At 43.9% G+C, this 12,754-nt stretch overlaps 1 protein-coding gene across 1 annotated transcript; it reads left to right on the top strand.

Moving 5' to 3' along the window:
• The first annotated feature begins 1,864 nt into the window (after positions 1-1,864).
• TRAPPC4 (trafficking protein particle complex subunit 4) lies at positions 1,865-8,288 on the top strand. The gene is made up of 5 exons (XM_075838922.1): positions 1,865-2,077; positions 4,594-4,768; positions 5,616-5,719; positions 6,265-6,391; positions 7,768-8,288. The coding sequence occupies exons 1-5, from the start codon at positions 1,903-1,905 to the stop codon at positions 7,844-7,846; spliced, it is 660 nt and encodes a 219-aa protein (XP_075695037.1). The 5' UTR covers positions 1,865-1,902; the 3' UTR covers positions 7,847-8,288.
• The last annotated feature ends 4,466 nt before the right edge of the window (positions 8,289-12,754 follow it).

The following is a 12,754-nucleotide window of genomic DNA, read 5'->3' on the forward strand; positions in this document are numbered from 1 at the left end:
TAGACATCCCGTGGAATCTCTATTCACTGTCTAAAATCTTCAGTATTGTTAATGTGTTAGTATAAGACAGCACATAAGGATCTAGCAGGATCCCTATGCGCTGAGTAAATGAATGGAGAAGTGTATGACACTGATTGGTCAGCGTCATACACTCCTCTGTACAACGCCCACTTGGTCTAAAGTAAAAATACACCCACTTGGGCATTAGGCAACTCATTAGCATAAATCTAAAATCGCTCATAAAGTGGTGAAAATAGATGTTTTTTTTTTTAATAAAAAGCATTACTGTCATCTACATTATAGCGCCGATCTCCTTATGTAGGAGACAGGGCACTTATAATGTGGTGACAAAACTTCTTTAACTGCGATACGAAAATATACGCTAAACTTCTGGCCACTCGATTAATTGATGTCCTGCCTACATTAATTCACTCAGACCAAGTTGGATTCACCAAGGGGCGCCAGGCTCCTGACAGCACAAGACGCATTATCAACCTTTTGTCCAAGGTGGGCAGCAGTCTGACGCCCTTTCTCTTCCTTAGGCCTCATGCACACGAACGTATTTTTGTCTTCCCGTAAATACTGGCGTAAATACGGGTCCTTGACGTATTGCACCAGTATTTACGGACCCGTGCCCGTAAATACGCGTCCGGTGTCACCCGTATTCCACCCATATTTACGGGCACGTTTTCGCTGCAAAATTGCACTGCACTAATCGGCAGCCCGTTCTCGCTATCAGTGCAGGATAGAGAGAAGGGACAGCCCTTTCTGCAGTAAAAGTAAAAGAAATTCATACTTACCGGCCGTTGTCTTGGTGACGCGTACCTCTCTTGACAGCCAGTCCGACCTCCCTGGATGACGTGCAGTCCATGTGACCGCTGCAGCCAGTGATTGGCCTGTGATTGGCTGCAGCGGTCACATGGGATGAAACGTCATCCCGGGAGGCCGGACTGGAGGAAGAAGAAGAAGAAGAGTTCTGGGTAAGTTCACTTTTAACACTATTAACTCCAGCGGTAGTCACCGTCCCGGGTGCTGAGAGTTACTGCCCATTGTTTAACTCTTTCAGCATCCTGGACAGTGACTCTCCCCTGACGTCGCCTAGCAACGCTCCCATAATTACGGGAGCCCCATAGACTTCTATGGGCCTGCCCGTGCCGTAATTACGGCCTGAAATAGGACATGTTCTATATTTTTCAAAGGCACGGCCACATTCCGTAAGCATACGGGGAGGTACCCGTGGCCAATAGAAGTCTATGGGCTCGTAATTACGGGCGTTTTTACGTTCGTGTTCATGAGGCCTTACCCTGGACGCAGAGAAGGCGTTTGACAGAATACATTTGGGCTTTGCTTTTTCCACTCTGAGTAAATTCGGGTTTGTTGGCAATATCTCAAGGGCTATACAAGCCGTCTATGTTTCTCCTTCAGCTAAGGTATTGTCGAATGGATTCCTTTCCACCCCCTTTCCTATAACTAATGGGACACGACAGGGTTATCCACTTTCACCATTATTGTTTACTTTAGTAATGGAACCCTTTGCAGAATCCATCCGCTCCTACTTAAATATTAAAGGTGGGATTTCACCAGCACAAGCCCATCTCCATGTCCTTCTTTCTTTAGCTTTCATAACATAGACAGGACCAGCGCATGCAATAGATAATAATACTGCAGTCACCTCTGTGCTCTATTAGTAGATTCAGGGTAAAAAGTATGAAAATAAAATGGTGTATACCTGCAGTCTGCAATCTATAGCAAAACTACAACTCCCTGCATGCCCTGGAGGCCTGTATGTGACTTCTGCTCAGTGATCGCATTCTCGATACTAAAACTACATTTCCCGTGAGCCTTTTGATGCGGAAGTGACGTTCTGGCGTCAGGTCAGATGACAGCAGAGACTTCAGAAACATGGCGATCTTCAGTGTGTATGTGGTGAATAAGGCTGGGGGCCTGATTTATCAGTTGGACAACCAGAACCCGCGCTCCGAGACTGAGAAAACATTCAGTTTCCCGCTGGATCTGGTTCTCAAGGTACACGACGAGCGGGTGCTGGTGTCTTTTGGACAACGGGACGGCATTCGAGGTGAGAGGCAGTGACTGGGTTGTGACGGGTCGCCTGCTTCTATGATCATTCCTGCTTCTCTGATCCTGCTGTCTATCATCGTGTGAGGGCAGATTAATACAACATATTGCATTGGAGGAGTTGTACATAGCAACCAATCAGGTTGCTGCTTGCATTGTAGTCCCGGCCTTGTAAAAAATGATAGCAGCAGTCTGATTGGCTAAGCACTAGCACATGTCATGGCTTATGTGATATTGGCTAAGGCTTTGTTCACCTCTGCGCTAGGGCTCCGTTCCGTCTGAGCCTTCGGTCAGAACGGAGCCCTCATGGACACAAACGGGAACCATAGGTTAACTTTTGCATCACCATTGATTTCAATGGTGGCAGATCCGGTGCCAATGGTTTCTGTTTGTCTCCATTGTGCAAGCGTTCCATCACTTTGATAGCATAGTCGACTACGGTACCGATTCCGTAAAAAAAACCAGAACCCTTGCACAACGGAGATAAACAGAAACCATTGGCACCGGATCCGTCACCATTGAAATGAATGGTGATGGAAAGGTCTGTCAGGGCTCCGTCGGAACGGAGCCCTAGCGCAGATGTGAACGAAGCCTTCTATAGACCAACTGGAAAGGAGCGGAAACCTGTCAGACTTCATTATAAGTCCGTCATGGCGGATATGACATGAACAGATCCTTACAGTGACTCCGTCAGGATTATTCCTCTTTTTTTTTTAAATAAAGATTAGCGCAGCAGACTACGCTGTCCTGACCCTCAAAAAGCAACAGAAAACTGACGGAGCTGATCCGAACAACTGTGTGAACATATCGCTTGTACTAGGCGGGGTTCACACCTGCATTCAGGGATTTTCTTTTGGGTTTTCTCATTGTTCTGCTCCTATAATGGAAGTGCCGGATCCGTTGCATGACAGACACCAATGGTGCCAGATGGAACCCATAGACTTTAACGCTTTCCCTGCTAATGATGTATCTCATACGTTCTGGCCGGGAGGCACTTCGGTACCCAAGGGCATTTCTGATATCTACTTTCTTCTAACAGCTCGGGCTGGATCGGAGCTAGAGCAGGTTGATATGAGAGTTCATATACTTGCAGCTCTTCAACCCGTGCTTCTAAGGACAGGGCTACATCTAGACATTTTGTAGCGCTATTGATTTTTAACTTGAGTGACAGCTGCAGTCTAAATTACATTGAGTTGCATCAATCTTGTGGACTGCAGTTATCACTCAAGAGTTCAAATCAACCAGTAGCGCTACAAAATGTTTAGGTGTAACCCTGGCCTTATGGCGAGTTTAAAAAGTTAAGATTCCTAGTTTTTAAACAAGCCAGCTCTAGCTGCGATCCAGGTTGAATAGGAGCTGCATATAATGGCAACTCCCATTTCGGCCTATGTGGAGGGGGAAGGGCAGCTGGGGATGTGCAGGGAGAGGAGGAGAAGCTGTCATTCTCCTCCTGTCCCTGTATGACTGTAAATGTAACATGAACTTTTCTTCGTGTTATCATGAGTTTTATCGTTATTTCTTACATTGTACACTGTCCCTATTCTGTCCGTACCCGATCTTTAGGGTGAAATCCACTGACTTGCTTTTTAGCAATACCCGTTACACGCTACAATCATGATGATTATCAGTAGAGAAAAATTTCTAATATATTTCTAAAGGATGGAAAATATTTCAGAAATTAAGTTTTTATCCACTGATGATCGCCACAGACTTATCGCTTCTAGTTAACACATTAGATTAAGTTTAGGGAATTGTGGTTATTGTTTAGGGTAGGCCCCATGCACACGAACGTGCTTTTGCGGCCGCTATTCCCCCGAAAATCCACGGGAGAATTGCGGCCCCATTCGTTTCTATGGGGCCATGCACACGACCGTGATTTCCACGGTCCGTGCATATCCCAGGAGCCTGGTCCGGGCTCATAGAAAATAACGTTTTGACATTGTGCCAGGGGTCTACTTTCAGAAAATATATAGGTATAAGGGTAAGATTGGCTATCCTTCATTCCCCACATGGATCAGTGAGCCTTGGGTGCCCATCACCCTGTTGCCCGTTCACCGGTTGTCCTTCCTTGAACCACTTTTGGTAGGTATTACCACTGCTTAGACCACCCAGTCGTCTAGTTTCACAATATTTTCTGGTCCTTGTCAAAGTTGCTCAGATTCTTACACTTTGCCCATTTTTCCTGCTTCCAGCGCATCAACTTCAAGAACGGACTGTCCACTTGCTGCCTAATATGTCCCCCTCCTTGACAGGCGCCATTGTAATGTCAACCAATGTTATTCACTTCACATGTTATGGCTGAGCAGTATAATATATATATATATATCTCCTGTTCACTGTAATGAAGATGTGCAGCCAAATAGGGGACATTGAATGTAATGTGTGTCCATCAGTGAAGTCAAGGGCAACCTCGAAGGTTCTCATAATGGGGGGGGGGGGGGGGTTTACCTCCACTACTCTCTGCATTACGGCGGTCACTGCAGTGAGTCATTCTGGTTGTGATCTTTCTCTTTACAGTGGGACACTCTGTACTCTCCATTAATGGAATTGATGTGAATGGGAGAAACACAGCGGAAGGGAAGGAAGTTCTGGAATACCTGGGAAATTCCGCCAATTATCCGCTCTCCATCCGCTTTGGACGAGCCCGGCTTACTTCCAATGAGAAACTTATGCTGGCCTCCATGTTCCACTCGTGAGTAATTAAAGCTTATATGCTATACCGGTTATGGCCACAGACAAGAAGTCTCACAATTACCATCATTCAGTTGCCTGGAAAGCGGTATCGGTGTTTATAGCTTTGTCCTATAAAAACTTAAAGGCTATGGACACCTTTTGAAATCGTTGTTTTTATTTTTAATAAAAATGGGTGAATTGTGCAACTTTCAGAACACCTTTTTAATTAGAAAAAAATTACTTTTTGAGATACAGCTGCTTTGTATTCTGTATACAGAGCAGCTGTATCGTTCAGACCTGAATCCGTCAGATCCGCGGGACTGACGGGTTCAGTGACAGCGGGTCAAAGTGTGTATATGACGCGCAGGATTTACCGATCACATCGAAGTTCATAACTTAGATGTGATAAGATTACAGGTGGATCCTGTAAAGGTGTACATTGCCTTTAATGGGACCGATTTATCAGGGTGTTGCTGCTGTAAAACTGTAGACAAAGGCACCTGAATATTTATCCGTATTTATTAACCAGCGGAGACCGGCTGCTGACCACCTCTATAGATACATTCACAAAATGTGAACCCGCCGATGAAGTTTTTAGTTGTATTTCCTTGTACCTGTTGAAGTCAAGTACTCCTGAATGAGAACCGCACTAAGCTCCGGCCATTAAAGGGGGTCTAGAGCGGGAAGACCCCCGCCACTATGACATGCAGATGCCCTAACCGGGAAATGTGCCACTCCATGAGCACGTGCTCTGAGACATGTCTCATTATGGATGATCAGTAACGATTACTTGACAGTTGTCGTTTGCCTTTCGTGGACCCGTCAGTCTTCTGACGCAAATCCCGGCTTTCATTCTGTCTCGTCAGGTTATTTGCCATTGGATCACAACTCTCCCCAGAGCCTGGAAGTTCTGGCATTGAAATGTTGGAAACCGACACCTTCAAGCTGCATTGTTTCCAGACGCTGACGGGTGAGCTGATTTACACGGAAAGGCAATCATGAAATATCACTTTTACAATGTCCTGTTGACTTGACATTTATATTGGAATTGATGTCCTGACGTAAAGTTAGGAAATGTTTTCTAGAATAATCTATTAGATGAGACGAGGTGGAAGACAAGAGTAAGGGTATGTTGACACGCAGTGAGCAAAAACGTCTGAAAATACGGAGCTGTTTTCAGGTGAAAAACAGCTCCTGAATTTCAGACGTTTTTGCAAGTGCAGGCGTTTTTCGCGGCTCCAATTACGTCCCAAGAATTGACATGCACTTCTTTGAGGCGGCCGTCTTTTTACAGCGGCGCGTAAAAAAAAAAAAACCCTCTGCACAGATCATCGTAAGACCCATTGAATTCAATGGGCAGATGTTTGGAGCTGTTTTTTTTTTTTTTCAGGCGTAAAACGCCTGAATTATGTCCGTAAATAGGGCGTGTGAACATACCCTTACTGTACACATTAAATATACTCATCAATAGTCGTTATTACTGAAGATCATTATCTCATGGCTCTTTCTTTGAAGGTATAAAGTTCATGGTGTTGTCAGACCCACGACAGGCTGGAATAGATTCTTTGCTGCGTAAGATTTATGAACTCTATTCTGACTACGCTCTCAAAAACCCATTTTACTCCTTGGAGATGCCAATTAGGTAACGTGAACCAAAAAAACACCGCAATTTCTCCAAGTTAAAGGATTTGTTGCATCAAGACAGTCGCTTCTCTAAAATAAGCCATCCCGTCAATCAGCTGATACACAATATATGCTGGTATCATTGTATCAGGCTGCCGCACATTACATGTAGTATCAAGTGGCGTCCAGTCCGACCATCTAATGCATGGCCAGGTCGAGCCCACCACAATGGCCACCGCTCTTACTTTGCGGCTCTCCTCTGTGGCTCATAGAGAGAAGCAGGAAACCCTCTCCTATGTATTCCCTAACAAGTCATATTGACAGGGACTGTTCTCATGGGACAATCTCTTAAGAATTTTCTATTCAATGCTGCTACAAATAGTCTTCTGATTTGTGAACCTACTAGAACCACTCTGAACAAAGACACCCAGGGACCTCTTTTAGAAACTGCCTATAACGTGTCTAGACTACTTTGTCCGTCTGCCAAACATCATAAAGCTGGATTCACACGAGCGTGTGCCTTTTGCGCACGCAAAAAACATGGCGTTTTGCCTGCGCAAAAGGCACTTGACGGCTCCGTGTGTCATCACCATATGATGGCCGGCTGCGTGCTTTTCGCGCAGCCGCCATCATTATGACATTCCATTTGGATGTTTGTAAACAGAAAAGCACGTGGTGCTTTTCTGTTTTCATTCATCCTTTTCACTGCTGTTGTGCGAATCACGCTGGTCGCACGGAAGTGCTTCCGTGTGACATGCGTGGTTTTCACGCACCCATTGACTTCAATGGGTGCGTGATGCGCGGAAAACGCTCAAAGAACGGACATGTTGTGACTTTTACGCAGCGGACCAACGCTGCGTAAAAATCACGCACATGTCTGCACGGCCCCATAGACTAATATAGGTTGCACAGACGTATATCCCATTCGTCTGAATAAGCCCTTAGGGTATGTTCACACACTATTTACCGACGTAATTCGGGCGGTTTTGCCCCGAATTACGTCCGAAATAGCGTCTTCAAACATCTGCCCATTCGTTAGAATGGGCTTTACGATGTTCTGTGCAGATGGTAATTTTTTTTACGCCCCGCTGTCAAAAGGCGGGGCATAAAAAAAGACACCTGCATCAAAGAAGTGCCTGTCACTTCTTCAGACGGAAATGGAGCGGTTTTCCATTGACTCCATGGAAAAACAGCTCCATTTAATATCCGTAATGGACGCAGCGAAAAGCACCTGCACATGCCATTATGGCTGAAATTACGGTGCTGGTTTCTCCTGAAAACAGCTCCGTAATTTCAGCCGTAACGGACGCTGCCGTGTGAACATACCCGAAGTGTTAGGGAAGACTTACTGACCTCTGACAATCCTTCACTCAATATTAAACCTCTTTCTTTTAGGTGTGAACTCTTTGACCAGAACTTGAAGTCTGCCCTGGAAGTAGCAGAAAAAGCCGGAACCTTTGGACCCAGTTCTTAGCTTCCAACACCAACATGTCCTTAGGAAAAGCAGGTGCAGGGATGGTTCTTTGCGGGAAGCACATCTGTGTTCCCCTATTCTAGAGTAACTCCCTCCACTGCCTTTACTTGTAAATAGTGTAAAATTGGTAACTTATAACTGTTTGATATGAAGGGGGAAACGGTCTCCTGTGTTTGAAGCGAATCTGTCACTAGAGAAATCTCTGAACTATGGGCATTTTTTTTTTTAAAATGCCCAAACGGTAAGATCTGCAGGTAAAATGACACTATTGAGATCCCTGTGCCACGTATGCTAAACATTGTATATGGTCTAGTTGCTGCACTTCTCCCAACCAGAATACAGTGCTGTGAGGACTCAAACTTGGTTTTCTGGACTGCATACCCAATCTGACCACCTCCGCCGCCGTTATGTCCTAAAACAAACAATAAAATACTAATGTTGATTCGTTTGATTCTTCGAATTGTATGGTCTTCCCGTGTTGCATATTTTCCAACAGCCGTACACCACTTCAGTAAAGCCTATGAATGCAAATTTTCCAAAGCACCACCGGTAAAATGATCGGTTTAGAAGCCCTGAAATGTCAATATCAAAACTATTAATAAAGATTTTATTGTGGTTTGTTGCAGAGCATTCAATGTAGGTGGATATAGAAGCGGGTAAACAAGATTGTAGTTTTGGGACGAACTTAAGACTGGCATTTTATACGCCAGTTTTAATATGGAGAGCGCTGGAGTAACATGCACTTAATTTATTAAAAATCACATACCTCTTAATAAATCAGGCGCATCTCTGACTGTCCAGAGTGAAATCTATGCCAGCTTGGAGCTGGCGTAGATGTCCACTATAAATGTTACCATTTTATGGTATCAATTAGAGTAAATGTGTCAGCCTACAGATGTCTCCGTCCCCTTTTGCCAAGCGCCATCCACTTTCTTTAAGAAGAGCGACGTGAGCGGCAGAAAACTAGCATAGAAAAGTTATTAAATTCTGCGCTTTGAGTCCCAATACTAAAGTCAATAGCAGCTGATGTCATGGTTATACACCTACTACTCGACACAGCTAAGACACAAAATATGATCAGTACCGAGGAATTTAAACGTGTATATATAATCCCACCCCTACGCTAGCAACATTCTATGCTCTGCCTAAGATTCACAAGATGTCACATCCAATACCAGGTAGACCAATAGTATCTGGTAATGATAGTCTTACCCAGGGCATAAGTATGTACCTTAATGAAATTCTCTCGCCATTCGTCACCTCTCTTCCCTCTTACCTAAGGGATACCAAGGACACCATCAACAGGATCCAGGAGATACATGTCACTCCCTCCACTTTCATAGCCAGCATCGACGTTGAATCACTCTACACCAACATCCAGCACCAATTTGGACTCACAGCAGTTGCACATTTTTTGGGTACTAAGGGAATTCAATTCCATACTCCTAACCAATTTCTTTTATCACTATTACGTTTCCTTCTGACACACAATTATTTTTTATTTGATCACAAATTCTATCAGCAAATTAAAGGAACGGCAATGGGCACCATCTGTGCACCCACATATGCAAACTTATTTTTGGGGTGGTGGGAGGACACGATGGTCTTCACTGATACACTGGCAATATACACATGCCACATCCTATTCTGGGGGAGATATATTGATGATATTCTCCTCCTGTGGGATGGTGACATTAACACCTTCTATGATTTCATGCACGAACTTAATACCAATCACATTGGTATGAAGTTCACCTATGTCATTCATCAAAAAGAAATTATTTTCTTGGATCTTAAAATCTCCTTGGACCCTGTTGGTGGTGTCCATACTGACATCTCACGTAAGTCCACTGCGACTAACAGCCTCTTACACTGGGATAGTTATCATCCACCTGCCCTCAAAAAGGGAATCCCTATTGGACAATATCTTCGTGCCAAACAGAACTGTTCCGACGATGAGGCTTTTGAACTGGAATGCAATGGTTTATTTACCAAATTCCTGGCTCGTGGCTACCCCAGAAAATGGCTACATAAAGCCTATGCCAGGGCTAGAGCCACTGAAAGAAAAGAACTACTATATGAACATAAACCCACAACCAGGCATTATCCAACCATTGCTGCCCAATCTAGTGGCACAACCAGTATTAGATGTATAGGCACTTTTGACACCGGCTCACAACAGGTCCGTGAGATCCTGGATCGCCATTGGCCAATTCTTTTGTCCGACCCTGATCAGGGAGTCATACCATCTATCCCTTCTATTACATATCGTAGAGGTAGGAACTTACGCGACTACCTAGTGCATAGTCATCACACTGGACCGATCACTGCATCTAAGAATTGGCTAAGAACGTCCGTCATTGGTTCCCACGCCTGTGGCCGTTGTTCCTTTTGTCATTTAATGCCTACCATTAAACAATTTACCAATCCAGTCGATAATAGAACATACCAGGTTAGACAATTCATCAATTGTCAGAGCAAGGGGGTTGTTTACATTGCTAAATGTCCCTGTCCTAAGTTCTATGTGGGTAAGACCATACAGGAACTGAGGAGAAGAATATCAAAACATCTAAGTACTATAAATAATAAGGAAGAAACATCCCTATCTAGGCATATACACAACGTTCACGGAGGAGATACTCGCTCGTTACAATTTTGGGGTATCACTAAGGTCAAACTCGGTCCCAGAGCTGGTAACCTGGACCGTAAACTGTTACAAGAGGAAGCACGCTGGATCCATCGTCTGGGATCCCTCAGCCCAGGGGGCTTGAATGAGGGATTTACCTATACAGCGTTTCTATGAACCTCATACGTGGCCACTATATACTATTATTAAGATCAAGGACATTATATTCTACTATTTAGTCACTAATGCTTCTGACCAATATGTCCTTTATATGTCTCATTACATTGATCCTGTTATTAAACCTTACTTGTATGTCGTCTGACATGCAGTCTTTACCAATTGACCTACTGACTATAGATAAGATATACTTATTGCTTAGCCTAGTCTAGACTACACTGTTAATTGACACATCGGCTTGTCCGTCACTTCGTCGGACATATTGTACTCTATAGATGGCTACTTGAACTGTGTTAGCTCTTTAAACTGTCTAACAATACCTGTACCGTGAGGGCATTATGGGCTTGGTATCTCGGCTTCGCTGACTGCCGGCCTCTTGTGCCTAGACGACCCACTGTGTCATCATCACGAGTTAGCTCCACTCATTCCCCACCACATAAATATTCTTATTGCCACTATGTCAGCTCCTGACATTTGGGAATTTGTCTATCTCTCTATTTTTTCCCAATACGCATGTCCATCGAGCTTAATAGCTCCACGGCAAATTACTCTATCACTTGTTTTTGCCCTCATACGCATGCGCGCTTTGCTATGCCCTCATTGGTCACATAGGGTGGCTGCTTATTGGTGGTGTGGCATGCCCGTCACAGAACGGGGGGCTCGTTCTCTGCTCACTCTGTGATTGGCCCTACGCCAATCAATAGAACATGTGGAGCAACTCCATTACATATTTAAACAGGGCCATCTCGCCGCGCGCTGTCATTAGCCCCGATACCCCTGAAGACGCTACTTCGTAGCGAAACATGTCGGGGGGGCTTCTAATCTAAATTTTAAACACGTGTCCTGCTGACTCTTAGAATTGAACGTTTGGTCTGGTGCTGCATACTGCAGCCGTCAGCTCCAGGCTTTCTATACCTTGCACTAAGCTTATTGCAATCAGCAACGGACTCTAATTTTTAAATTATATGTAGTCTGTCCTTTCTTTGCATAAATTTAATAAATACTTTGTTATTTTCTAATTGTTAGTTGGAAAACAGGGCTTCTGTTGCCGGCAGGCAATAAATTTATTTCAATGGTTATCCACAAGAGGCTCATGTTGATTTATTTTTTTATTTTTTACAAGTGCTTGTTTAAATAAACATGTTTAAAAAAAAAGCATCAGGTTAATTCCTGGTGCCGAAAATGCACCGAATTGCAATGGTAGTCCTAATTATGCCCCCAAAAAAACACGGGAAAAAAACGCCTGTACTTTAAAAAGCTCTTTGCAAAAAACGCTAGCGTTTTTGACACGTTTGCGCACAGGTTTTTTTTTTCTAGCGCTGTGTGAACAAGGCCTTATCGGACAATCGCCTACGATGGCCGGGAGTTCTATCTTTGTGTGTGTGCCTGCCTTGAGTGACATTGTGATGTTACAATAGTTTCTCTCTTTCTCCTAACCTGAGCCCTATTGTCATTGTGTCATAGTAGTGTTTGTATCTAGGCGGTTTTCAAAAGTGATGTCCCAATAGTGTTTGTTCTTTCAAGGCAGAGAGTTTCATTATGATGTCAAAATAGTGTTTGTGTTTATTCCTAGGCTGTGTTAGTTTGCCTTGGAATTACCACAAAAGCGATTGTCACATCACAATAGAACAAATCCTAGAGAGCAGTACAAACACTATTCTGACATCATCACAATGGTACACAGCCATGGAATAAAAGCTAACAGTAGTGTGACATCACAATGGAGCACGTCTTCGCAAGAAAGACAAACACCACCTCTGCATGGGACTGAAGGCAAACACCATTGTGACATCAATATAGAACACAGCCTAGAACTAGTCCTTATATGATGTAGTATATGTTTATTTTTCGCTCTGCATCTGATCTTCACTGAATTAATCAGTTTGCAGCCATTTTAATTTCTGTAAAAAAAAATAATTGGTCATATTAGAATGGATAAAGACCTCCTGTTATCTGATTGACATTAATTTGAACCCTATAAAAATAAATGGGATCCGTCCTCAGTGGTTTTCTTGACAACATACAGTAGAATGCTAGACATTGCAATGTAGGGGGATGGGCAGAAGGTGGCAAGAATGCTGCTCAGAGTAAACTGGACACCAAGA

Source organism: Rhinoderma darwinii, chromosome 10, assembly GCF_050947455.1.
Source record: "Rhinoderma darwinii isolate aRhiDar2 chromosome 10, aRhiDar2.hap1, whole genome shotgun sequence".
Lineage (NCBI taxonomy): Eukaryota > Metazoa > Chordata > Amphibia > Anura > Rhinodermatidae > Rhinoderma > Rhinoderma darwinii.

Excerpts from the sequence above, each read along its gene's own strand:
- TRAPPC4 (XM_075838922.1), top strand. The coding sequence starts at position 1,903 with ATGGCGATCTTCAGTGTGTATGTGGTGAATAAGGCTGGGGGCCTGATT. Across the intron at positions 2,078-4,593 it reads ACAACGGGACGGCATTCGAG|TGGGACACTCTGTACTCTCC; the intron begins GTGAGAGGCAGT and ends TTCTCTTTACAG. Across the intron at positions 5,720-6,264 it reads TTGTTTCCAGACGCTGACGG|GTATAAAGTTCATGGTGTTG; the intron begins GTGAGCTGATTT and ends CTTTCTTTGAAG.